This window comes from Herpailurus yagouaroundi, unplaced genomic scaffold (genome assembly GCF_014898765.1).
Source record: "Herpailurus yagouaroundi ecotype Mexico unplaced genomic scaffold, PumYag 203, whole genome shotgun sequence".
Taxonomy (NCBI): domain Eukaryota; kingdom Metazoa; phylum Chordata; class Mammalia; order Carnivora; family Felidae; genus Herpailurus; species Herpailurus yagouaroundi.
Window position 1 is genome coordinate 29,769,115 of NW_024412434.1, and position 27,790 is coordinate 29,796,904.

Here is a 27,790-nt window from a genome sequence, read left to right on the forward strand (position 1 = left end):
GGGAGGAGGAGGAGCAGCAACAACAGGAGGAGGACTGCAGCCCGCGCCCCGCCTGAGGACCAGGAGGAGGAAGAGGAGGTGAGTAAAGAGCCCGCGCCCCCGCCAGGGGGAGGAGGAGGAGGAGGAGGGTCAGCAGCGCGCGCCCCGCCTGAGGACCAGGAGGACGCGGAGGGGGAGGAGGGGGGTGAGCAGCTGCCCCTCTCCGCGCCCCTCCCCCCCAACCCCCGCGCTCGGACCGGACGCCCGGGTCCCCGGTCGCTGCGGCCCCCAGCGCTTACCGGCCGTCGGGCCCCGGCCTGGGGGTGTCGGCCGAAGGTCCCGCGGCGCCGTCCGCGTTGAGCCCGGAGGCCCGGCGGCTTCGCCTCCGCGGCCGGGGCTGCTTCTGGGCAGCCTGCTCGGGCTCCATGGCGCGGAGGGGGGTGGGGCGGTGGCCGGGTGCCCGGGGGGCCCGCTGGGTCGGGCACCGCGCCCGACCACTGCTGCCCGGAGAGCAGTTCCTGTCAGGAGTGCGCCGCCACCGCCGCCGCCATCTTCCGGGGTTTGAAAATGGCGGCCGTGCGGCGCCCAGCCAATCGGGGGGCAGCGGGCGGTTGCTAGGAAACGTGAAGTCCCGCCCTTTTGGCGCTTAAATGGAACGGGGCCAGGCAGGATGGTGAAGGGGTCGGTCCTGCAGATTCCTGGATGGCCTTGGATTTAGTTCAGACCCAAATTCTAAATCCCCAAGGCCCGTTACCTATTTCAGTGTTCATTAGGACTTAAGCCACAGGCCACGGCAGATTGGAAGCACTTTAGATCTTTCTTAGTATTGGGGGAGAAGAGGGATCGAGAGTAAGGACCCAAACTGATGTGGCGTTATTGGCCGCATACGCGCTAAATTATTCATGTGAGATAAATCCCCAGTTACCAAAGGTGGTGGAAATGTGTTCTCAGGGCTGTCCCTAGGAAACCACTAAGACCGAATTATGAGCCGTCCTGTCTCCCAAAAGGGAGAGACATTTTCTCTTTAGCAAAAGAGAGTGAAGGTGCCTTCATCCTCTAAGTGTATGAAGGCGGCAAAAAGCTCAGCATCCAATAAAGGGCCTCCTTAAATAAAGAAGACGGTTGTTAAATAGCACATTCTTTGATTTTAAATATTGCTTTTTATGTCTCAAAGTCTTTAAAAATAACTTCTTCCGGGTTATTATAGATTAGTCCGTTAAACGTTGGACTTCGGCTCAGGTCATGATCTCAGGGTTAGTGAGTTCAAGCCCCCCCTTGGGGCTCTGTGCTGACAGCTGGGAGCCTGGAGCCTGCTTCGGATTCTGTGTCTCCCACTCTCTCTGCCCCTCTCCTGCTCGTGCTCTGTCTCTGTGTCTCTCTCTCAAAAATAAATAAACATTAAAAATAACTTCTCCTTTGATACTATGATTCCATTTCTGGGAATCTGTCCTAAGGAATAAATTTATACATACATGAAAGGGTAGAATATGCCAGCTGGGAATATGACATTAGGATTATTTTGAGCTGTGGGCACTTGAAGAACACCAGATACAAGAAGGACATTCTGATCTCCACTTTTCTTCCTAAAAACTGGAGATAAAACTTCCATGTTAGCAGCTGCTGTCCCTGTGGCAGGAAGAAAGGAATCTTCTTATCACCAGAGATTGGGAGGACAGGTGTACAGAGAATTCTGTACAAACAGCACTTATCAGAATAACTTATCTTCCCTTGGTCTCCTCATGTATTTTAGCTACTTTTGCACGATTGCCTCTCTTCATCTGACCTACTATATGAGCACTAAGGTTTTGCCATTTCGTTGGATCATCTTTTTCCTGTTGGGGTTGGGGAGCTCCCATGTACATGTGAAAATTTATTTGCTTTTCCCCTGTTAATCTGTGTTCTGTCATTTTATTTTATTTTATTTTATTTATTTATTTATTTATTTATTTATTTTAATTTTTTTTTTTTCAACGTTTATTTATTTTTGGGACAGAGAGAGACAGAGCATGAACGGGGAAGGGGCAGAGAGAGAGGGAGACACAGAATCGGAAACAGGCTCCAGGCTCTGAGCCATCAGCCCAGAGCCCGACGCGGGCTCAAACTCACGGACCGTGAGATCGTGACCTGGCTGAAGTCGGACGCTTAACCAACTGTGCCACCCAGGCGCCCCTGTGTTCTGTCATTTTAACTCTCATGCCCAGCCCGACACACTGAGAGGGTAGAATTGAAATTTTGTTTTCCCTGCAATGTGAAGATATTAATGGCATTGATGTTTATAATATCAGAAAAAGTAAAGGTAGTCTAAATAAATAATGATGGGGAAATGGTTAATTATCGTTGACCCACTGGAAAGAATATTTTGTTGTTGTTTTTTAATGTTTACTCATTTATTTGGAGAGAGAGCGAGCGAGCAGGGGAGGGGCAGAGAGAGAAGGAGAGAGAGAATCCCAAGCAAGCTCCCAGCTGTCAACACAGAGCCCAACGTGGGCTTGATCCCACGAACTGTGAGATCATGACCTGAGCTAGTCAGACACTCAACTGACTGAGCCACCCAGGTGCCCCGTGGAAAAAATATTTTCAGTCAACAAAAATGAACTATGAAGTGTATAATAGGATAAGTATACCGTAATTTTTAAATAAAAACATGGACTATAGAGGTATAATCAGTATATCCTGAGTCATGAATTATAAGAGATTTAACGGAGGAGGAAGATGAAATCAATGTATTAAGATATCTCTAGGTAGTCAGAGTATGAGTATTAAGTTATTATTTTTACCTTCTTGTGTTTTATAATTTTTTAAATCACGAGATGCTGAACTTGAATTACATTTATACCACAAGGAAAAATTCTTGTGTTATAAGAATCATGTTGTGATATTTTACTTTATCCTACCCTACCAAAATTAAAAAAGAAAATATTGCTTTGCGGCAGTTAGAGTAAAACAGTACAGAAATGCTGTCTAAAGAGCTTTGTTTTTTTAAAGCTTATTTATTTAAGCGGGGCTTAACAACGGGCTCGAACTCACGACCCTGAGATCAAGAGCCTCATTCCTCCAAATGAGCGAGCCAGGCACGCTGAAGTAGCTGGTTTCCACCCAAACAGCGATTTACAAACATTCTCTTGTGGGATGTTCTCAGATCATTTCAACGACTAGTATACTAATACAAATTAGGACCCAAATCAAGAATTCTAAAACCTATTCTCTTATATTCTCTAAAGAAATCAAACTCTCTTTTTGTAAACCTGCTTACCAAGTGATACATATCATGCTTGTTTCAGCAACCAGCAGGGTCACACAGTGTGTACTAGCTGGTGTATAAGTGGGGTTGTAGAGGAAGAATCCCGAGAATTCATCCTGTCACTTCTGACCGTCTGCCTGACCACTCTGTGCCGTGGATTTACTTCTGTTCTTCCAGCGAGTCCTCAGACTCGTGTCTTAAAGCTGTTAAGGCTGTGCTTTCTTAAACTGCCAATGAGGAGGTTACTTTACGGTAAACTTGCTTTATGAAGAAAAGTTTCACTAATCTCACCGGACCAGCAGAAGAGTGTTGATTGGCACAACGGGGCAGACTATTTGAAATCAGGTTTGTTGTGTCTTAAAATCTATTGTGTGTTTGTGTGTACGTGAAGTGAAAGTTGTTCATTTTTTGCATCTATCTATCATCATTTGCTATATTGGTTTGCTTTTAGATATGTCAATGAGAAAAACCGTAAAATTGGAACCTGGAGTGCTAGCTGGAGGGTTTAAGAAGAATGAAACTTGGGAGGCACCTGAGTGGCTCAGTCAGTTAGGCATCTGACTCTCGATTTCAGGTCAGGTCATGATCTCACAGTTCGTGGGCTCAAGCCCCACGTTGGGCTCTGCGCTGACAGCGTGGAGCCTGCTTGGGATTCTCTCTCTTCCTCTCTCTCTCTGCCTCTCTCCTGCTCACATTCTCTTTTACTCTCTCTAAATGAATAAATAAACTTAAAAAAAAAAAAAAAGAAGAAGAATGAAACTTGGAGGGAAAAATGTGTAACCAGGAAAAGCATTACTAATTAGAAGTAGATTGGGGCTAATTTGTTTCATGCTTAGACTATCTTAAATTTTTTTTTTTCTTTCTCCGTTTTTATTTATTTTTGGGACAGAGAGAGAGCATGAACGGGGGAGGGGCAGAGAGAGAGGGAGACACAGAATCAGAAACAGGCTCCAGGCTCTGAGCCATCAGCCCAGAGCCTGACGCGGGGCTCGAACTCACGGACCGCAAGATCGTGACCTGGCTGAAGTCGGACGCTTAACCCACTGCGCCACCCAGGCGCCCCGCTTAGACTATCTTAAGAAGATGCCACTGAAGTTTTAAAATACTGAATTATGTTAGCAATGGGAGAGGAGGATGGAGGGGGAACAAGGTAGGCATGTGGGCACCACGGGGGAGGGAATGACAATGGAAAGTGACTTTGGCTGTGGCCACCAGGGCCGCCAACAGAGAATTAGCAAAGATAACTTCAGAAAGGTCAGTGTATCAATGGGAATTATTTCTCAGAGCTGAAGAATTTTTGTTTAACAAGAATTTCTCACTTAGAAGGTTTCTTCTTCTCAGTTTCTTAGCCAGCAAATAAGTGGCCTATATTAAAAAATACTTAAGGGAGGAACTTTGTAAAGAAAGGAAATCCTAACCATAAACATACACTTTCATACTTGCAAGTTTTCTTTCACTCTCTCTCAGGACCGAAGGACAGCCACGCCTGTGTCAGTGAGGGTTCTACCAGAGAAACAGAGCTAGTAATAAATACGTTTATGTATATGTTTATATTTATAGAAAAACGGAGATTTATACAGAGAGAGGCTTAAGTATATGTTTATATGTATACGAGGTAATGGAGTCGCATGTTATATATCTGTGGAGATTATTTCATGGAATGGTTTATGTCATTGTGGACACTATAAAATCTGAAGTTGGCAGGCTGGCAACTCTTGGGTAGGAGCTGAAGCTGATAGTGCTGTTTTGCTTTTAAGGCCTTTCCACTGATTAAGTGAGACCCACCCACATTATCAAGGGTAATAGTTACATAAAGTCAACTGATTGTCAGCGTTAGCGGTATCTACAAAATGACTTCATAGCAATACATGGATTGGTGATTGATTGAATAAGCACCACGGGCTATCCAAGTTGACACATGAAACTAACCATCACAGCAGAAGACTTCTCCAGACTTGAAATTCCAATTATTATTAGTTGAAGAAACTTTATTCTTTTAAGATTTAGTCTTCTAAGGAATAAAGGAATTACTAAAATAAAAGGAAAAAAAAAGGATATGTTTCTTAAATTACATTACAAACGAGATTTTTCTAATTTTGTTCTAATTGCAAATCTTAAGTTAATCATAGCTCTAAGTGAGGTTGAGTATTAAAAACAAAAAATTAGGGGTGCCTGAGTGGCTCAGTCATTTAGGTGTCCAACTCTTGGTTTCAGTTCAGGTTATGATCTCACAGTTTGTGGATTCGAGCCCCGCATCGGGCTCTGCACTGGCAGTGTGGAGCCTACTTGGGATTCTGTCTCCCTCTCTCTGCCCCTCCCCTACTCATTCATATTCTCTCTCTCTCCCTCTCTCTCTCCCTCTCCTTCTCCCTCTCCCTCTCTCTCCTTCTCTCTCAAAATAAATAAACATTAAAAAAATGAAAAAAAAAATGTAAAAAATTAAACATACCAATGGCCAGAAATGAGATACTCAGATCTTCTGATTTTCCCTTACCTTGTCTCAAACTAAAAATATCAGGGGCCAAGGGGAGAAATTTGACACAGCAACAAAATAAACAAGATTCTGATTTTATAAAATGGAACAGACTTACTCTTTGTCTTTATTACATGGAACGATCAGAACCCTAAAAATTTGGGGGATTATTGGCAGGTAGAGACAGACAGGACTGGTTTCATGAAGATCAAATTCTGTAACACTTAGAACTCATAAATTCAGGAGAAAACTGCTGGAGAGCACATGATTAAGGGAGCTCCCCAGGCAGAATCAACAGATACAAGATATGGAAGGAGTTTGAGTGATTTGTTGGGGTGGTTAAATGGGGAGGTACATTTGGAGCAGGGGTGTCAGTTGGCCTCTTCCCCCTCCTCTGCATGTGGAGTACACTTGCCCACAGGCTAATGCAGTGGGGATCCAGGAGCTGGAGATACGGAGTAGTGCCTCAGGAAGCTGAATATTCCAGGGAGGATGGGGAACACTAAACCGGAAGAGAGATACAAGCCACTCCGACTGGCGGTACATTCCAACCCTCCCCCTTTATAACTAGAAGCAGGCTGTAGAAAATAGCACAGGCTGGAAAACAGAAGTCTAAGACAAAACTGGGTAAAAGACAAAACAGTGATTGTTAAAAGATTTAAGGAAAACCTTCACAATGAGACAGACCTCACAATCCGAAAGAGGGAAGAATTAGGACACAAGGAAAGAGAGTAAATAAAGCAAACAGAAGAAGACTTCAAAGGGAAAGGTGAGATGCCAATTCAGCCATGAAAAAAAAAACACACTAAAATTCTGGTCATTTAAAATATAAAGTAAACCAAAAGACATATCAATAGCAGGACCAACACAGATGAAAAGCAAATTAACTGGCCAAAAGTTGTAGCTGAGGAATTTTCCAAGAATATAATGCAGAGAGCCAAGAAAAGGAAAGCATGAAAGAAGTCAAAAGTCAAAAGGGCAGAATTAAAAATTTCAACTTACATCCAACAACAGTTCCAGGAGAGAGAACAGGCAATAAGGAGAGGAGAAAACAAACAAATAAATAAATAAATAAAAAGCTCAGACCCAAGAAAGAATATGAGCTGAAGATTAGAAGAGTCCTCCAGGTATGGAACGCGGTGATTTAAAGATTGCATATAGATACATCATGGAAATGTTCATGTTAGAAGAAATAAAGAGAAAAATCATAAAAGCTCTCAGAGAAAAATAGGCTATCTCCAAGGAACAAAGATTCAGAGCAGTGCAATATTTTTCATTGGAAAGAAGGACTAATGGTCAGTATCTTCAGAGTTTTGAGGAAATAAAATTTGGAGCCTAAAATCTCATATTCAAACAAATTGTTATTTAAGGGTGGGGAAAAATGAACGAACACATTTTTGGACATGCAAGAAGCTATCAAATGTACCACTTGCAAAATTGAAAGAATTACTTGCATGTATAATCCAGCAACATGACTAACAAATCCAATAAGAAAGAATAAATGGGATACAGGAAGCAGTAGTGTGTGAAGAAGGCAGTACGATTTCTATTTATGCCTAAATAATTGTTGATGGCTAATGTAAAATATTTATTTTAATGACACTAAAATTCCAGATATTATCAATTTTGGAAACTGTGGGGGTGAGGATGGGCATTTAAAAGGGAGGATTGGGGTGCCTGGGTGGCTCGGTTGAGCGTCTGACTTCAGCTTAGGTCATGATCTTGTGGTTTGTGAGTTCAAGCCCCACATTGGGCTCTGTGCTGACAGCTCAGAGCCTGAAGCCTGCTTCAGATTCTGTATCTCCCTCTTTTCTCTCTGCCCCTCCCCTGTTCACACTCTGTCTCTCTCTCCCTTTCTCTCTCAATAAACATTAAAAAATATTAAAAATAAAAGGGGGAAGATTGAAAAGGTGTGTGTGTGTGTGTGTGTGTGTGTGTGCATGTTTTGGGGGCAATTTATTTCTAAAAGACTAAAATATGTAAGATCAAAATAAAGTATATACATTAATGTATATAATTAAATTTGCATATTAAATTTTAAAGTAATGGAAGTACTGGAAAATGTGTTACAACTTACAAACCATGAGCGAAAAATTTGTGGTACAAAGAAAATTTAATCAGTCTTTCAAATTGGAGGAAAGTAATAAAAAACATAGTGGAAAACATAAAGTAAGACAAGAGTATACCCATGCATATTGTAATCACAGAAATGTGAATATGCTACATTTTCCTAACGAAAGACAGAGACTCTCACCATTTTTAAAAGAGGTGCATCCACGGCAAGTTTAAAAAGAAGCGATTGGAGTTCCTGCTCTAGTAACAGGATGTGACAAGTTATCATGACCGCTTTGTCCACTAAGTAAAAGAAAACTTGCCCAAATAAAGTACAAAGGAACATACTGAAAGCACCGATGAATAAGATAGTAAAGAATTAGTAGGCCATTTCTTACAAAATGAGAGAGGTGAGTGGAAGCCAGAAATCCCCTTTGTGTTACGGGTGTTTGCCAAATGGGGACACTTCATTCTTCATGGACTCAATGGGCACACGAGGGAGAGCGACCAATGCCCAGGGCCCAATCCAAGACCGTTTCATAGGAGACCCTTCTCCATAATGGTCAACTCCCCAAATACGTTTAGAATAAGGGTAAACGCACCCCAGCTTCTCAACACCCAAGAGAGACAAGGTGATTTTCCCTGGTGTTGAGCACAGCAGGGTATTGGGAGGGATTTTATAGCCACAAGCTGGCCTTAGATTACAAAGTAACCCCAAGTTGCTTCCCTTGGATAGTCTGAAAACTAAAACTCGAGTGAATCAATTTAAACAGATGATACCCCCTACATGACTTGAAGAAGGAAATGGAAATCCTCTCTGGAGAAACGTGTCCATCCCAGACCTCAAAGACTTCAAATAAGTTTTCAAAGAAAACCAGAAGCTCACAGTCAAAAGCAAGCACACAAGGAAAAAAGGCCACTGGTGGTAAGAATCAGAAAAAATAACTGACATGGGCGCCTGGGTGGCTCAGTCGGTTAAGCATCTGACTTCGGCTCAGGTCATGATCTCATGGTGTGTGAGTTCAAGCCCCGCATCGGGCTCTGTGCTGATGGCTTGGAGCCTGGAGCCTGCTTCAGATTCTGTGTCTCCCTCTCTCTCTGGCCTTTCCCCTGTCGAGCTCTGTCTCTCTCAGAAATAGATAAACATTAAAAATAAATAAATGAATAACTGACAGAGGAAAGAGACCTGCAAAGATGTTTGTTTTGTCGAATAATCATGCAGATTAGGAAACATCTACAGTGACTGTGTCTAAACAAATAGAAGACAAGATGGAAAATATCATCACAAAATAGTCAATTACAAAAAAAAAAAAAAGCTGGATGCAGCAGATTTGGAAAAAAAAATTCTAGAACAATAATTAAAATTGAAAACTCAGTGTGTGGCCTTAAAAAAAGATTAGGGAAAGCCAGAGAAAGACAGTGGATGAACAGCAGGATAGCTGGAGAAATTAAGCAGGATGTGGCAGAGAGATACAAAGTGACTGAAAATAGATATTAAGAGATGTATAAGCCACCGTAAAAAACATCTAATGAAGAGGAAGGAGAAAATGGAAAGAAAACCATATTCAAAAAGATAACGAGAACTGTCTAAAACTTAAGAAAGACATAAATTGACAGATCATTAAGCCCAACAGATCAAAAGTAGGACAAGTAAAGAAATCAACATAAAGACACATGATGGTAAACCTAAAGCAACCAAAGACAGAGCTAAAAACTCGAACCCAGCCAGAGAGACCTTCAAAGGAATAACATTTTTACGGACAGCTTCTCATAGGCTGTACCAGAAGCCACAAGCCAGTGGATTCAGGGAGAAATACCGACATAGAATTCCGTATCCAGTGAAATACCTTTCAGGAAGGTGGGTGAAATAAAGGTATTTCAGACAAAAGCAAAAAAAAAAAAAAAAAAGAAAGAAAAAGACTTCACTCAAGGAAATTCTAAAGGACTGACTTCAGGCAGAAGAAGTGAAAAAAAAAAGTTCTGAAATGGTAGAAGGCATGAAAAGCAAAGAAAATGGTAATATGTGGGGAAGTCTAAAGCAAACGTTGATTTTATAAAACAACAGCAATAGTTCCCTGCATGCTTAAATACATTTCGATGGTTCAAAAGAAGATCAGGAAGGATACAAAAGATAACCTAGAAAATGGGGACAAACAAGATAAAGGCCCAAAATAAGATATCTAAACCCAGCTATATTAGTTATTGCATTAAATGTCATGCACTACATTCTTTGATTAAAAGATACATAGAGGGACGCCTGGGTGGCTCAGTGGGTTAAGCATCCAATTCTTGATTTCTGCTCAGGTCATGAGCTCATGGTTTGTGGGTTTGAGCCCCACGCCGGGCTCTGTGCAGACAGTGTGGAGCCTGATCAGGATTCTCTCTCTCCATCTCTCTCTGCTCCTCCCTTGTTCACTCTCTCTCTTTCTCTCTCTCTCTCAAAATAAAAAAAACAAAGATACAGGGGCGCCTGGGTGGCTCAGTCGGTTAAGCGTCCGACTTCAACTCAGGTCACGATCTCACAGTCCGTGAATTTGAGTCCCGCGTCGGGCTCTGGGCTGATGGCTCAGAGCCTGGAGCCTGCTTCAGATTCTGTGTCTCCCTCTCTCTCTGCCCCTCCCCCGTTCATGCTCTGTCTCTCTCTGTCTCAAAAATAAATAAACGTTAAAAAAATAAATAAATAAAATAAAGATACATAGAAAAAAATCAGTTACCTTATGCCTACAAAAGACACATAAAAATATGACAATACTGAAAGGTTTTTAAATTTTTAAGAATGTAAAAAGATGGGAAAGACATCATTCAGATACTAACCAAGAAATCTATATTAAAGTAGTAATGTTAACATTCAATAATAAAGGGGCATCTGGGTGGCTCAGTTAGTTAAGTGTCTGACTTTGGCTCAAGTCATGATCTCACGGCTCGTGGGTTCTAGCCCTGTGTCGGGTTCTGTGCTAACAGCTCGGAGCCTGGAGCCTGCTTTGGATTCTGTGTCTCCCTCTCTCTGCCCACCCCCGCACTCATGCTCTCATGCTCTCTCACTCACTGTCTCTCAAAAATAAGCATTAAAATTTTTTAAAAAAATATTCAATAATAAAGACTTGAAGGTAAAATCATTAGTAGATATAGTCATTTTAAAATGATAAAACATTTCAATTCCACAGAAAATATAACAATTTAAAATTTACATGCTCTCAATAACACAGCCTCAAAATATATAAAGCAAAAATTGTCAAAAAATTGTCAGAAAAGAAAAACAGACAAGTCAACAATCATAATGGAAAATTTTAACACCTTTTTTTTTAATGTTTATTTATTTATTTTGAGAGAGAGTGCAAGTGGGGGAGGTGTAGAGAGAGAGGAGAGAGAGAATCCCCAGCAGGACCCATGCCGTCAGTGCAAAGCCTGATGTGGATCTTGAGCCCATGAACTGCAAGATCATGACCTGAGCCGCAGTTGGACGCTTAACCGACAGAGCCACCCAGATGCCCCTGTTTGAATCTTATTTAAGGAGAAGACATTCACATAGTACTTATATACTAGAAAAAGCTATTTTTCTAGCTATTTACTAATTGCTATTGAAGCAAATTTTACTCATCATCTTTCCCCATCCATGCTTGATACATTCTTAATAGGAGAGGAGGATCTTTTTAAGAAGACATTTGTTATTTTGAACAAAAGTAAGCTTGAGTTGGAAGTAAATTTGGGTAAGCTCCAATTAAGTCATCTGTAGTTGTGCACAGACTCTCCCAGGGTGTTCAGGTCCCGCACAGACCCTTTAAGAGAATGGAAAGACTGAGGGGAGGCTGGACTCCTTTAAGAGAAGCAGGTGTCTCAGCCCCCAGGTGGAGTCATTTCCTGCCCTGTGATAAAGTCCGCCTGGGTGTGCGCCTCTGTCATTACCGTGGGCCAGTGGGGCACCTCCAGAGCAGCATGGTAAGTGGCTATGGTCCCCTACCTTGTTATCACTGTCGCTTCGGTGTGCTAGCAAATTTTACCCATCATATTTGGCCCACTTCACTACCAAACCATCCTTAATAAAGTCTTAATAAAAAAGGAAGAGATTTTTAAGGAGGCCATTTGTTTCTTTCAATAACTGTGTTTGAGGCAGATTTGGAGAAGCTCTCATCCCATGCATCTGTAGTTTTGCAGCTTTTAGGAGAAGCTTGGTTGATTTGCAGTTGTTCACTCCTTTTTTCCTTAATTTTTTTTTAAAATTTTATTTGTATTTTGAAAGAGAGAGAGAGAGGCAGAATCTGAAGCAGGCTCCAGGCTTGGAGCTGTCAGCACAGAGCCTCACATGGGGCTTGAACCCATGAACTGTGAGATCATGACCTGAGCTGAAGTTGGACTGAGCCACCCAGGTGCCCCTGTTCACTGCTCTTAATTGAAGTGCTGAAGCAGGGAGCCCTCCTTCCTTTTGTTCCATGTTTGTTTTAGACCTGGCATGCTGGGTTTTCTGTAGAAATCAAATTGCTTCACTTTTAGGTAGGCTTGTAGAGTTTCTGGGGACTTCAGACCCAGGTCACCATTGCTAAGCTCATAAATGCGTGGCCGGGTAAAGTACACGGACATCTATCTCCTTGTCCTCTCTTGATTTCAGTTCTCAGGGGACAACAATGAACATAGTTACTTATAATTCCTGCCTGGGGATCATCTTTTAAGATCCACTGGCCTTTTAGTATCTTATGTGCCAGTCTCAGTAATTTTTAGTATGTTAGAATTTTGAATTCTTAAATGGAAGCAGCCTTTCATACTGCTTATTCATCTTCGATGTTCTTAGCCCCTTGGACTCTCTCTTCAACATTTTAAGGATGTTTTAAGTTGTTTTGTTCTTAGAAATGATGCCTTCCTACGTGGGGGCTCCCTGTGGTCCCAGAAACGTTCTGTGTCTCGACTGAATCACTTTCAATATTCTGGGTGTGATATTGTACGATATATGTAGTCTTGCAAGGTATTTCTGCTGGGGGAAATGGGTAAGGGGTACACGAGATCTTTATGGTTTCTTACAACCATGTATGAATCTACAACTTGTCTTTTTTTTTTTAATTTTTTTTTTAACATTTATTCATTTTTGAGAGACAGAGAGACAGAGCTTGAGTGGGGAAGGGGCAGAGAGAGGGAGACACAGAATCGGAAGCAGGCTCCAGGCTCTGAGCCATCAGCCCAGAGCCTGATGCAGGGCTCGAACTCACAGACTGTGAGATCATGGCCTGAGCTGAAGTCGGCCACTTAACTGACTGAGCCACCCAAGCGCCCCATCTTGTCTTTATCTCAAAATAAAAAGTGAATTAGAAAATAGTGCCTTCCTAGTAATTCAAATAGCCACGGTAGCAGCATTTATGAATGTGCGGTGACTTACCAGTATTGGTATTTGGTGGGCAGTTTACAGTCTTATTTTATAGTGTGACTAATATTTAGCAGATGCTCCGAAAGGAGGGAAAGGCTAAGAGAAGCAGAAGGTATAGATAGCCTTTTGTACTTTGGGACACAGTTATGTCTTGATTGGTCCTTCTTGGGCCAAGTATTCCTGGCGAGTCCCAAAAGGACATTATCATGCCTATGTCTGAATCACTTGGGTAACAGACCTTGCGAAGACACTGTTACCTAAATTTAGGGAGCTTTGATCTGATTACAGTAGCTGATGTGCAGAGATCGTTGGAAGCCCAGCAGGTACGGGAGGGATGAGGCCGTGCTTTAAGAGTCTTAGAAGCTGGTTTATGATGGAACATGTTGTTTGATTTTTATATGCCATACAGAGGTGGGAATATTGGTTGGTACTGAGTCAGGTGCTTTATTTATTTTTTTTAATGTTTATTTATTTTTGAGACAGACAGAGAGAGAGAGACACACACAGAGAGAGGGAGAAAGAGGGAGACACAGAATCTGAAGCAGGCTCCAGGCTCTGAGCTGTCAGCACAGAGCCGGACGCAGGGCTCAAACTCACGAACCATGAGATTGTGACCTGAGCCGAAGTCAGACGCTTCACTGACTGAGCCACCCAGGCACCCCTAGTGAGGTGCTTTCTAAATTGAGCTCACAGCCTTTGTCACGGGAGACCCGTAGCTGCACAGAGAAGGAACAAGGGGGAGGAGGTATTCAAGCGGTGAACTTGAATCCCTCATAAAGCAGAGAGGGCTGTGCCAGACCTTGTGAATCAAGGAGACAAAGTACACGGGCTTGATGCAGCGGGAACAGGAACAGAGTCCAAGTCTGACTGCAGGGCTGTGATCAGCCAGAGCTGCCTCCCTCCCTCCCTGGACTGAGTGGTCTTTTTGTCGTTGAGTCTCAACCTGTCCCATTCCTACTAGCCACCAAAACCCAACAACGTGCAAATCCCCAACTGCTGTCCTTGAGGTTTTCAGGATGTAACTTTTTCTTTCCTTCTCTCAGAGGAGCAAATATTCGTGTCTGTGTAAATTATCAAGAAAGTTAGGGGGCGCCTGGGTGGCGCAGTCGGTTAAGCGTCCGACTTCAGCCAGGTCACGATCTCGCAGTCTGTGAGTTCGAGCCCCGCGTCGGGCTCTGGGCTGATGGCTCAGAGCCTGGAGCCTGTTTCCGATTCTGTGTCTCCCTCTCTCTCAGCCCCTCGCCCGTTCATGCTCTGTCTCTCTCTGTCCCAAAAATAAATAAATGTTGAAAAAAAAAAAAAAGAAAGTTAGTTGGTGGCCTTTAAGAACAAGATGTGAATGGTGATTTAAAAGTAGGAGGGAGAGTAGAGGCCAATGAGGGTGGTAGAAAACAGTAGACTTTACACAAGAAAAGTAATCACTGTCCAGACACAACTGCTGTTAAGATTTAATGGTTTTTTTGCATTTTTAAAGATCTTTTTTGGGGCATCTGGGTGGCTCAGTCAGTAAAGCGTTCGACTCTTGATTTCGGCTTAGGTCATGATCTCACCGTTTGTGGGTTCGAGCCCCGTGTCTGGCTGTGTGCTGTCGGTGCAGATCCTGCTTGGGATTCTTCCTCTCTCTCTGCCCCTCCCCCACCTGTACTCTCTCTGTCTCTCAAAATAAATAAATTAAAAACTTAAAACAATATCTTTCTATGCTTACTTTCTAATGTATTTGATATCATACTTTGTATACAACTATACAACTTACATACCTTTTTACTTGATAATTTATCATAAGCATTTCCCATGTCAAAAATATTCAAGGGTTACTTAACCCTTTCTAAAATGCCCAACGATACATGAATGTAGACTGGTTCTTGATTTTCACTTTCTAAATAATGCTGTGAGTGCCAGTGTGCCTAAATCTTTGTATTTGAGACTCTTTTCTTAATAATCCACTTATGTATGTCATTTGCCTATTTACCTACTAGGTATCATAAGTGGGTTTTGTTTTTTTTTTTTGAAGATTTTATTTTGGGGATGCGTGCACCGGGGTGGCTCAGTTAGTTGAGCATCTGACTCGTGATTTTGGCTCAGGTCATGATTCCAGGGTCATTAGATCGAGCCCTACATTGGGCTGTGTGCTGGTCGTGGAGCCTGCTTGGGATTTTCTCTCTCTCCTCCTCTGACCCTCTCCCCCACTTGCGTGCATACTCTCTCTCAAATTAAAGAAAAAAAAAGAATTAAATACATACAAATAAAAATAAACTATTTTATGCAAACAAATGGTTAGCTCTCCAACATGTATTAATAGGTAAAAAAGAAACCCGATGTATAGTAACATGTATGTTATGCTTCTGAGTGTTTTTAAGTATGTATGTGTATATGTGGGAAATTTCCAGAAGTATAAACAAAAAAAGTACTTTTATGGAGTATACCTTATGCTAGGGTTTTGAGGTGTTTTTTAAAATTTTGTTGTAGTAAAATATATATAACATAAAACAAAACAAAATAAGATAAAATAACATAAAATAAAATAACATAAAATAAAATAACATAAAATAAAATATCATAAAATAAATAAAATAAAAAACTATTGAAGTCTAGGGAAAAAGGAGATTTTACTTTAAAGTAACCTCTACCCTCCACGTGAGGCTCAAACTCACAACCCCAAGATTGAGAGTCACGTGCTCTACTGACTGAGCCAGCCAGGCACCCCACAAGTGTTTTTTTTTTTTTTTAATTAATGTATATAAAATTGCCTTATCTATAGCCCTTAATGTGAAGGACTATATGTAAGTTAATTTTTACATACATCAACATTTTTGTTTGTTTATTACAGTATTGAGTCTAAACATTTCTGGGTTGTTAAATCCCTTACATGTAAGTTTCCTTGGTAAATTTTCCACTACTTTTATGCTTAGAACATCCTTCCTTATTCGGAGCACATCTGAATAGTAAACATAAAATCTCAAGATATGAAAAGGTAGCACTTCAAAGTGCACTGGGTCTTAATACATGTCAAGGTTATAAATTGATTTTTGAGGGGGCGGGGTTTATTCCTTTCCAGTAACTAGCAGCTATTTTTCTGGGTGACGCAGCTTGATTTTATACATATATGGTATTTAACACGTATATAGCCTTACCTCGTTCTTAGCCCCATTGCACAATAGGCGCTTAAATTACATTGTTGAAAGAAACCTTTTAGTGAAATTGGAGTCCTTGGTTTAATTGTCCCTAAAGCTTACCTGCAGCCTGGTTTTTGCTTTCCGTGAGACTCTTTTCATTAGCTTTATAATACATTTCTGTTGCTGGCTTCAGCTAGTTGGTTTCTCTCAATTGTGAGCAGAATTACTGAGGGACAGAGCGTGTGTTACCTAAGAAGGCCTGCTTCGTTCTAACTTACTATGGCTTATTTCAGAGGGAGTGCCTTTCCATTCACATTGGCCAAGCTGGCATCCAGATTGGGGATGCTTGCTGGGAACTCTACTGCCTGGAACATGGAATCCAGCCAGACGGCGCTGTTCTCGACAGTAAAAAGGATCAGGTGGAGAATGCTAAAATGGAGCATATGGGCGTGTCTTGCAATACCTTCTTTAGTGAGACCAGAGCCGGGAAGCACGTGCCCAGAGCCCTCTTCACGGACCTGGAGCCAACTGTTATAGGTAATGTGGGGCTGGCGTTCTAGTGTGCTTAACCAGGTCCACAACCACAGCAAACAAACCCAGTACGAGTGCCTGGGATCATCAGATTACACTGGATCTATCTCAACAGGATCACAGGGACCCTTTTTAAATTTAGAAGGTCACTCATGACCACGTAAGGTGGTCAGCATGAAACATACCCAGAGGGCATACTAGCTTAGCTCTCTTTTCCTATGTGATAAAACACATTCAAACCTTGTGAGTTTCTCCACACACATCTGTTGTGGCAGAAGATCAGATCTTTTCCTGGATTGGAAAGCCAGTTGCTAGAAGCTTCTGACAAAGAATCTGAAATTTGGCATGACCCGAACATGATTCCAAAGAGGCAAGGAGAAAAATAAATCTTCTAATTGTGGGGGAAATGAATACAACGTTATGATAATGGAAGACTTGAGTAAGCACTTGAAATGGGTCTACAGAAATGCTGGGGGGAGGAAGGAGTCTTACTGACTTGGAAAGGCTGGAGAGGAGGGTGGATTTGGGTTTGGTATTATGAATCCAATTATTTACTGCTGTGTAATAAACTGCCTCCAAAATTAGTGGTTTGAAACAATAATGATCACTGTTTTGTCCATGACTCTACAGTTTGGACAGGGCTCAGAGGGCAGTGCTCCTTTCTGCTCTACAGGGTGTCCTAAGGAGGCTCAAGTGGGAGCTGGAGGATCCACTTTGAAGAATTCTTTTTTTATTTATTTTTTTAATGTTTATTTATTTTTGAGAGAGAGAGAGAGAGAGACAGACAGACAGAGTGAGAGCAGGGGAGGGTCAGAGAGAGAGGGAGACACAGTATCCGAGGCAGGCTCCAGGCTCTGAGCTGTCAGCACAGAGCCCGACGCAGGGCTTGAACTCACAAACTGTGAGATCATGACCTGAGCCGAAGTCGGACGCTCAACCAACCGAGCCACCCAGGCACCCCTGGAGGATCCACTTTGGAAGTGTTTCACCCTCATGGCTGGCAAGTTGGTGCTGGCTTGTTGGCTAAGAGCTGGGTCAGGGCTGTGGGGGCCACGGGCCTCCCCGCGGGCTGCCGAGACTTCCTCACAGCACGGCAGCGGGGTTCCAAGAGCAAGCATCCCAGGAGCACAAGGCTGAAGTCCATGGCATTTTAATACTCTAGGCTTGGAAGGGTGTTGACCTGCTGTTATTTGCTGGGTCAAGGCCATTACAAACAGAGATCCACTGAGGAAGGGAGTATAAGACCTCACCTCTTGATGCGCCAAGAGCGAGGTTTGAGAAGCAAAAGTATTGAGAAATACTCTGGTGGCCATCCTTGGAAAATGCAGTCTGTACGTGCTGGATTAGAGTTCATTTCCTGATCAGAACAATGTCAGATCAGGTATCACACTGAAGGTTGATTGGTGCCCGTGGGAAGCAGAAGCTGGAAAGGGTTATCATGAGGGAAACATGAGAACCGCTGAAGCCAGGAATGCCTGCAGACAGATTCAGTATCTGCTAGACGTGAAAGAATTAAAAATAAGGAAATAGCGGTGGCTTCAAGAACAGGCGAAGCTAGTCTGAGGCTGAGAGAGGCAGTTATGTTGTATTTGGACTCTGAGTTATCCGTGCCCGAAGAGAATATCTGAATTTTTGTTTCTGACAAGTGGGACTTTGCAGCCATGAGCTTCATTTGCAGTCTGGTATCCCCAAAACCCGGACGGAGTGGAATATGTTCCCAGAGGACTGCGGAAATGTAACTAAAGAAGCAACGCGAGAGGCCACATCTCAGAATTATGAGTATTGTAGCAGGTATTTTAACTTGTGCCAATCCGAAGACGCTGGGCCAGTTGGAGGTTTAAGACCTGGGATCAGGAGCTGAGCAAGTCAGGGAAGAGCTAGGAGGCAGGAAGAAACCAGAAGAAATTCCCCAGTCCTCTGGAATATAGCATAAAGAGAGGGTCAGGAGCTGGCCCAAACAAAGAGGCGTATGCTCCAGCTTGGAGGAGAAGGTGCTGATTTTCCTTGTTCTCTTCAGCAACTAAGAGAGCCTCATACGTGTGAGGCACTGTCCTTGACATTGGAGGTGTATGTAGTCGTACTCTTCATGGAGCCCATATTCTAGTCGTGGGCAGTTCTATAAAAACCAAATAGTGTGCCTGATGGTGATCGGTGGATGGGGAAAAATAAGGCAGAGCCGTAGGGGTAGGGAATGTTGTCCAAGTGGTGGGAGGTGCTTTTTCTAAAAGAATGTCAAGGAAGGCCTTGAAGAGAGGGCGAGCTGAAGGAAGAGAGGGCGAGAGCCTTACCTCTCTGGAAGAGATCAGAAAAGACTTGATGGACAAAGTGATAGTCCATCTGAATCTTGAAGACGGGGTAAGAGGACTTTTAACAGTTCACAGATGAAAGAGAATGGAAAACACGAGCAAAGACACACTCAGATACCTGTGAATATTGTTTCTGCTTGAAAATGGAGAGGATGTTGATATAGTGGAGTCACAGAAACTTAAACTGGCATGGAGGCAGACTATGGAATTTCCTTGAATAATATGTGTGGTATGAATCTGATGGGAAATAAAAAGACTTAGAGCAAGAGAATGGCAAATTTAGAACTATACTTCAGTAATATTAATCACAGAGATGTATTCATTCCTGTGTTCAATATTTCTTTAGCACCTGCTCTGTGCCAAGTACTGATCTAGAAAGAGAGTAGATTAAGTTACAAGATTTTTGTGTTGGATGGACTGGAATGGAGAATACCAATTTGAGAAGGGTCTAAACAGTAGAGGATTGAGGCGCCTGGTGGCTCAATCAGTTAAGCATCTCACTCTCTCAATTGCAGCTCAGGTCATGATCTCATGGTTCATGGGTTCAAGCCCCGTGTCGGACTCTGTGCTGACAGCACAGAGCCTGCTTGGGATTCTTTCTTTCTGCCTCTCCCCTGCTTGTGCGTGCTTTCTCTCTCTCTCTCTCTCTCTCTCTCTCTCTCTCTCTCTCTCTCAAAATAAGTAAGTAAACTTTAAAAAAAAAGAAAAAAAGAAACAGGAATGGATCATTTGCCAATGGATGTTCTTGAGAGAATTCAGGGGTGTCTCCCAGATTTTGCTGTTTCAATAATGGGGTTGAGAAATGAGGTAGGAATTCCAGAAGGCGACCTAGTTTTGGGCATGAGGAATTTGAAGGCTCTGCAGGTTGGTCCCTTCCCCTTAGAAGATGGGGAACCAGAGGTGTTCAGTGAAAAGTTACCCGATAGAGTTAGTACTAAAAAGCTGTGAAAGTGGCTGATGTTCTCCAAAGCCAGCCTGAGTGGTTTTGAGTAAAGGAAAGGTAAGTTTAGGTTGTGTTTGTGGAGTAGAATTCTACTAAAGATATTCATAGGCAGAACAAGGGAGAGAGGGGAGGGAGGGACGGTTCAGAGTGGCTGAGGGGCCCCATGACTGAGGGTGGGTTGTTCTTCTCCTTTGGTGACAGGGAGGAAGGTGCTCATTGAGGAGTTCTGATTGGAATAATGGGGTGATGGTGTGTGAGACCTTGGAGATAGGAGTAGAGATTTAAGACACGTTTGGAGAGGAGGACAGAGGGTCAAGTGACGTGTGGGGAGTGTGCCAAAGGGTGAGTCTGAAGGGGCCGAGAACAAAGCTGGGGTGGATGGTGCCCGTGAGGTGGGGACCAGGCGAGGAGGGATTTGGGGCGGGCGGCAAGCCTCCGGCTCTGATCACCCGTCACAGGGCCAGGCTATGTGAGCAGACCCGTGAAAGTAACACGAAGGGAGGAGGAGTGGGAAAAGGAACTACCGGGGGCACAAGGTCGTGGTGAGAAGGAATTTAGCAAAGTTCAATGAACATCCATCCATCTAGGTAATGGGAGTAGACGGATGAATGAATATTGATCCCTTCCCTGCTGCCGTCCTAGTGAGTTCAGGCTGTTGTGACAAAATATCGTAGACTAGGGGTTAAACGGTGGAATTTATTTCTTGCTGTGGTGGAGGCTGGAAGTTCAAGACCAGGGTGGCAGCGTGGTCGGTCTCTGATGAGCGCTGTCTTCTGGCTTTGCAGATGGCCACCTTCTTGCCATGTCCTCACATAGCAGAGAGATCCGCTCTCTGTCCTCTGACAAGGGCACTAACCCCATTCACGAGGGCCCCACCCCCATGGCCCGGTGACCTCCCCACACCATCACACCGGGGGTGAGGGCTTCAACACCTATCAAGACAGACCTTGGGGAGACACGAACATTCAGTCCATAGCAGTACCATGTATCAGTGAGGAACTGCACGGATATTTTCCTATAATCCCTTTAGTATTCTGTCAGGAAACCTTGCTATCCTCAGTTAACAGATGAAGCCGCCCAGTCTTGGGCAGGTTCTGGAACCTGCCTTAGATCGTTGAGCTTTTGAGGGTAGAACTGGGTTTGACCCCAGATTTGCATACTAATAAGAGCCATTCTCTTTTTTTTTTTTTAATTTTTTAATTTTTATTTTTTTCAATATATGAAGTTTATTGTCAAATTGGTTTCCATACAACACCCAGTGCTCATCCCAGCAGGTGCCCTCCTCAATGCCCATCACCCACCCTCCCCTCCCTCCCACCCTCCATCAACCCTCAGTTTGTTCTCAGTTTTTAAGAGTCTCTTATGCTTTGAAGAGCCATTCTCTTTTAACAACAACAACAACGAAACAGCATAAGCTAGTGGAGAAGACAATGTAAATGGTGGTAGCAACACGAACACCTGTGTTAAGCCGAACCATATAAAGTTGCCAGCGGTTGATTATTTTTTATCTAAAAAAATGTCAGTGTTGTACGATGCCACCTAGTAACAACAGAAATGTCTGCAAGGTGCAGAGGTATCCCCAAGGAAGGGACGAGTAACTAGAGAGCCATCCGACGTCTTCTCCCGAGGGAGCAGCACTGACAGATTCACAGAGGCCTGGAGGAGCCTGCACGTGTCACAGGAGTTCCGTGTGGCAGGAACTTGGGGCCGAGTAGGGGGGCAATGGTACAGAAAGACCATCGGGCTGGGTCGTGGGCTAGGAGGTGTGGTTGGAGAAAGGCTTTGGCAACTTTAAGATTTTGGGGGAGACAGTTGTAAGGATTTCAGGTGGAGTGGGGCCGAACAGCTTTGGAAGTAAGGAAGCAAGGAATGTCAAATCATCCTTTTAAAAAACCACTTCATTGGGGCGCCTGGGTGGCGCAGTCGGTTAAGCGTCCGACTTCAGCCAGGTCACGATCTCGCGGTCCGTAGGTTCGAGCCCCGCGTCGGGCTCTGTGCTGACAGATCGGAGCCTGGAGCCTGTTTCCGATTCTGTGTCTCCCTCTCTCTCTGCCCCTCCCCCGTTCATGCTCTGTCTCTCTCCCAAAAATAAATAAATGTTGAAAAAAAAATTAAAAAAATAAAAATAAAAAATAAAAACCACTTCACTTCCTGAGGGTGCTGGTTAGGTAAAGACGCTGGGCTAGATCACTCGTGTCTCTGAGCAAAGTGGAAAAGGTGCCAGGAAGGGAGCAGACAGTTTGGGTGTGCTCACGAATGGCAGTGCTATAATCACTGATCTCTGGAAAAGTCGATTTTACTGAAAGAATTTATGGAACTACCTTCAGAATCTCAAGTGGACATTATCATGAAGAACCGGGCTTCCAGAATGCTATAAATTCCCTTCTTAGGCTGAATTCAGCCTTAGACTTTTAGGTGAAGAGCAGAGTCCACCCAGAATTATATGCCCACTTCTATCTTGTTTATAAGTGTATCTTTTAAAAACCTTAACTTTGGGTTTTTTGTTTGTTTATTTTTTTTTTTTGGTGTGCATATGTTAAAACTCATTTAAATAAATTTTGGTAAATTGAAGTATTTGGGGGTGTACAAAATTGTGGTTTAGAAATTCATGGTGATGTGCAGGGGAGCAAGGTGAGTTGAGAGAGCCATCTTGTTCTTAGACATTGGCTCATTTCCTCTTAGGCAGTGATCTTCTGAAATGAACTATAGGTATCTGGTGACAGGACCAATGTGGTATTTGCATAAATACATGTCCTGAGCTAATTGTATCATCATTTAAAAAAAATTTTTTTTAATGTTTTTATTTTTGAGAGAGAGAGAGAAGACAGAGCACGAGCAGGGCAGGGGCAGAGAGAGAGGGAGACACAGAATCGGAAGCAGGCTCCAGGCTTCGAGCTGTCAGCGCAGAGCCCGATGCCGGGCTCGAACCCGTCAACTGCGAGATCATGACCTGAGCTGAGGTCGGAAGCTCAACCGACTGAGCCCAGGCACCCCTGTATCATTATTACTTATAATGGTTTCCTGTGGGTTGCACGTTGTGCCCTGTGATCTCATTTAATCCTTGTAACAGTTCAATGGGGCAGGTCTTGTTATTATCCATGTTTGTGAGATGCGACAATGGAGGCTTAGGGATGGTAAGTGACTGCCCCGTAGCTGAATGGGGAAGGAGAACCTGAATGCAGGAACCGGATTCTTGGACACACGCCCTTGCTGCCGTGCAGTGTCCCGCTGTAACCAGGGCAGCGTCCCCAGAGCCTGCTTAGCCCTCCAACATAATTCTTCAGGAAGTGCGCTATGTGGATGGGTCTAAATTTGGGGAGGGGGACATGGACCTGGGACACATGTGTCTTGGCATTTCCTCATGCTGCCCAGGTTTCTAAAAGGCAACAAAAGTAGGCAGGAGTTGCGCTTGGTTGTACTGAAGATTGCCAGTATCGTAACCCGTTTCCCTGTTTTAGGCATTTATGTTAACTGCATTTGAGTTGTGTGAGTGTTTGAGTTGGCCACACCTTCCTTGTTAAAGCCTCTTTCCTTGCATCCTACTAATGATTTAGATTGGTACGCTTTTCCTTGCTTTGCTGGCACGCAGTTGGCCATTTGTGGATAGAGGTACTTGGCCTTGAAATGCCAGCGTGATCCCAGGGTGTGTGATGGGTGTGAATAGTGTCTCTTAAATATCTGTGTCCACCTAGAACCTCAGAATGTGACTTCATTTGGAAATAAGGTCTTTGCAGCTGTACTGAGTTAAGATGGGGTCACACTGGATGGGGGTCGGCCCCACATCCCACGGTCTGCGTCCTTATGGGAAGAAGAGGGGACACGGCAGGGGGAACGGCACGTGTGACAGAGGCAGGCACTGGGGTCATGCAGGTACACTCAGAGGAACCCCCCAAACTGGCAGAGGTCACCAGAAGCCAGGAGAGTGGCATGGAACAGCCTCTCCCTGTCACCTCCGGAAGGGACCAGCACTGCTAACACCCTGATGTGCGACTCCCTGAGCTGTGAGAGAACAGATTTCTCTCGTCCGAAGCCACCCAATTTGTTGTCATTTGTCACGGCAGCCCTAAGGAACTGATGAAGGGTGTGTGATAGGGAAACATACTTTCTGCTTATCTGGGAATAATGATACCCGTCCCTAGACTAAGGAAGGGTGATTCCGTGGTTTCAAGCCATTTGTCCACCACACGGGAGGACGGAGCAGTCGGGGTCCTGGGCCGTGCAAGAATTCGGAGCAGGGCGTGCTGACCTCGTCTCCCCCTGCCCATGGGAGCGCACTGACCTCGTCTCCCCCCTGCAGATGGGATCCAAGCCGGCCAGCAGCGCTCGCTCTTCCCCCCGGAGCAGCTCGTCAGCGGCAAGGAAGACGCGGCAAACAACTACGCCCGAGGCCGCTACTCTGTCGGCGTGGGCATCATCGACCTCGTGCTGGAGAGGATCCGAAAGCTGGCAAGTGGCTCCCCTCTCCCTAGACAGGTGCCCCGGTGCCTGGGCCCCACCTCCCAAGGGACCGGCATTTTCTAGCACAGGCCTCATGGCACCCAGCCTCTCTCCCCTTGGAGCCTCCTGCGGATGCGCAAAGTCGAGAAGCCACCGTATGTTGGCTCTGATTACGCTTTGTTCCGTAGGAAGGGCCGAAGAGACCTTTACCCTTGTTATATATAGCCCCATCTACTCTTTTTTTTTTTTTTTCTAGATTTATGGGGAAATGTTTTATTTTCCCCCACTGCTTTATTGAGGTCTAACTGACACGCAACATTGTGTAAATTTAAGGTGTACGTGTGATGATTTTATACACCTGTCCTGTAGAGCGATTGCGGGAATATGGTTAACGTGTGTGTGTGTGGTAGGAGCGTTTAAGATCTCTCTTAGCAACTTCCTTTTTTTATTTTAGTTTTTTTAATGCTTCTTTATTTTTGAGAGAGAGAGAGAGAGTGTGAGGGAGGGAGGGGCAGAGAGAGAGGGAGACACAGAATCTGAAGCAGGCTCCAGAGCCCAACGTGGGGCTTGAACCCGTGACCGCGGGAGATCATGACCTGAGCTGAAGTCGGTCGCTCAACTGACTGAGCCACCCAGGCGCCCCATTTCTTAGCAGCTTCCAAGCATACAATACAGTATTGTGGACTAGAGTCACCATGCTGCCCGCTAGATCCCCAGAACTCATTCACTTTCTAACTGAAAGTTTCTGCCCTGCAACCGTTGACTCTGGGTTGCCCCCACCCACAGCCCCTGGCAGACACTCTTCTACTTTCCCTTTTTATGAGTTTGATCCATGCATACAAATGGGATGATACAGTATCTGGCTTTCTATGTCTGACTTCCCTCACTTAGCGTAATGCCCTTAACATCCATCCATGCTGTACAAATGGCAGGAGGTCCTTCTTTTTAAGGATTAGCCCTCTTCCACTCTTGCTTCTGCCCAACTCGTGGCTTATCTTGTTATCACAGACTTCCAAAGCATCTGGACACTCGTCCTTTTCCAGTAGCATCCCACTATTTGTGAAGTTAACAAGAGGCACGTCCTACCTGGAGATGAGTTACCTACTTACGAACAGTCAGTTCTTCTTCGGGGATCTGGAGAATCCTTTGTCTAGGACCTGTTTTGGTGTTTGACATAATCCTTAAGTAATGCGATGCCTTTTACACCCACAGAGCAGACTGGGTATAGAGGTGATAAGTACTTCATCTACTGGTGGAGGGGGAGGGATCTGTTGATTCAGTATTTTGCCAGTCATTTTCTTGTCTTTGTTACTGATAAAGACCTTGCTTTAGATCACATGCAGATAAATCCGTGGAGGGCAGCTAACGACAGGTGGATGTTCAGGTTTTGCCTACAGTAAAATTCTAAAGCGCTTCCCCTACTCCACACGCTCGCATGTGTTACCGTGGCGTTGATCACGGTTGACCAGTCCTTTGTGAAGGCTTTGTTTGTTCGGGGGAGCTTGTAGTGTCCCCTCTCACTGCTTCTGGCTTCGTTGGGCCCATTCTCACGTCTCCTTTACTTCCCCAGGCGGAGCACTGCAGTGGGCTTCAGGGATTTTTGATTTTCCGGAGCTTTGGAGGAGGGACTGGATCGGGATTTACATCTCTCTTAATGGAGAGGCTCGCGGCAGAATATAGCAGGAAGACAAAGCTGGAGTTCTCGGTCTATCCGGCCCCCAGGATCTCCACTGCTGTCGTAGAACCTTACAACTGCATCCTCACCACCCACTCCACCCTGGAGCACTTGGACTGCACCTTCATGGTGGACAACGAGGCCGTCTATGACATCTGCCACCACAAACTCGGTGCCGAACGCCCCTCTTATCCCAACATTAATAGGCTGATAGGTCAGGCGGTCTCTTCCATTACTGCTTCCCTCCGGTTTGAAGGGCCCTTGAATGTGGACCTGACTGAATTGCAGACCAACCTCGTACCGTATCCGAGAATACATTTCCCCGTGACAGCCTTTGCCCCCATCGTCTCTGCCGACAGCGCCTACCACGAGGAGCTCTCCGTGTCCGACATCACCGCTGCTTGCTTTGACTTCTCCAATCAGCTGATCAAGTGCGACCCTCGGCTGGGGAAGTACATGGCCTGCTGCCTCCTCTACAGAGGGGACGTGGTCCCTAAAGATGTGAATGCAGCCATTGCAGCCACGAAGCTGAGGAACTCTGTGCAGTTCGTAGACTGGTGTCCAACCGGTTTCAAGGTGGGCATCAACAGCCAGCCACCCACGGTGACGCCAGGAGGGGACCTGGCCAAGGCCCGGCGGGCTGTGTGCATGTTGAGCAACACCACGGCGGTCGTGGAGGCCTGGGCCCGCCTGGACCACAAGTTCGACCTCATGTACGCCAAGAGGGCGTTTTTACACTGGTACGTCGGAGAAGGCATGGACGAAGGCGAGTTCTTAGAGGCCAGGAAAGACTTGGCAGCCCTGGAGAAGGATTACGAAGAAGTGGGGCAAAGTCCCTGAGGCAAATGTGGCCGGTGAGGATGAAGACTCCATCAAAGCCCGTGCTTTCTTTTCAGGACACTACGCCTCGCGGGTAGATGTCCCCATTAGAAGAAACTGGAAACCGAATCAAGCAAGACCCTGAGTTCCACACTAGATGAGATGGCTCGGTACCAACAATGAGCTCAGATTTCCTTGTCTGTAGTGCAGTTCAGCACGGCTCCCTTGAACCTTTCAGGTTTGGGGTCCTTCGAGCTACTGGATCACCTCTATGTTTCTTTCCTTCTTTTTTTTTTTTTCTCATAATGGAAACCTAGCTCTATTCTTGGATTTTGCAACAAAAGACCATGAACCCCTAAAGTCAGTGCTCTTGCTTTCCCTTTCCTGAGGTGTAAAACAGCACATATTAATTATTACTGTTTTTTCCCCCGTGCCTATATTTTGTACGTTGATTAAATAATGAATATTTTCAGTATCATTCTTTTCTTTCTTCCAAATGTGGGCCTTAATGTCTGAGTTTGCTGTTTATACAAACAAACCAGTAGCAAGAATATTCTTGGGTCTTTCAAATATTTTTTTTTTAACGTTGATTTATTTTTGAAGGAGAGAGAGACAGTGAGGAGGGAGGGGCAGAGAGTGGGGGGAGACACAGAATCCAAAGCAGCCTCCAGGTCTGAGCTGTCAGCACAGAGCCCGACACAGGGCTTGAACCCGTAAACCACGAGATCATGACCTGAGCCGAAGTCAAAGGCTTAACCCACTGAGCCACCCAGGCGCCCCGGGTCTTTCAAACATTTGCATCTGTGATCCTGTGGGTCAGAAGGTGAAAGTGAGCTCCCTCGGCTCTCCATCCTTGAAGAGATGTTCTCCA

At 44.6% G+C, this 27,790-nt stretch overlaps 2 protein-coding genes across 2 annotated transcripts in view; one reads left to right on the forward strand and one right to left on the reverse strand.

Moving 5' to 3' along the window:
• Positions 1–536, reverse strand: part of NET1 (neuroepithelial cell transforming 1) — a 58,640-nt gene extending 58,104 nt beyond the window's left edge. Inside the window, exon 1 of the mRNA XM_040451540.1 lies at positions 279–536. Coding sequence (XP_040307474.1) covers positions 279–406 — 128 coding nt within the window. The 5' untranslated portion in view covers positions 407–536. The remainder of the gene's footprint in view (positions 1–278) is intronic.
• On the forward strand, positions 22–27,394 carry TUBAL3 (tubulin alpha like 3). The gene is made up of 4 exons (XM_040451542.1): positions 22–78; positions 16,502–16,745; positions 24,286–24,434; positions 25,996–27,394. Exons 2-4 carry the CDS (start codon positions 16,643–16,645, stop codon positions 26,938–26,940), a joined length of 1,197 nt encoding a protein of 398 aa, XP_040307476.1. The 5' UTR covers positions 22–78; positions 16,502–16,642; the 3' UTR covers positions 26,941–27,394.
• Positions 27,395–27,790: the final 396 nt, after the last annotated feature.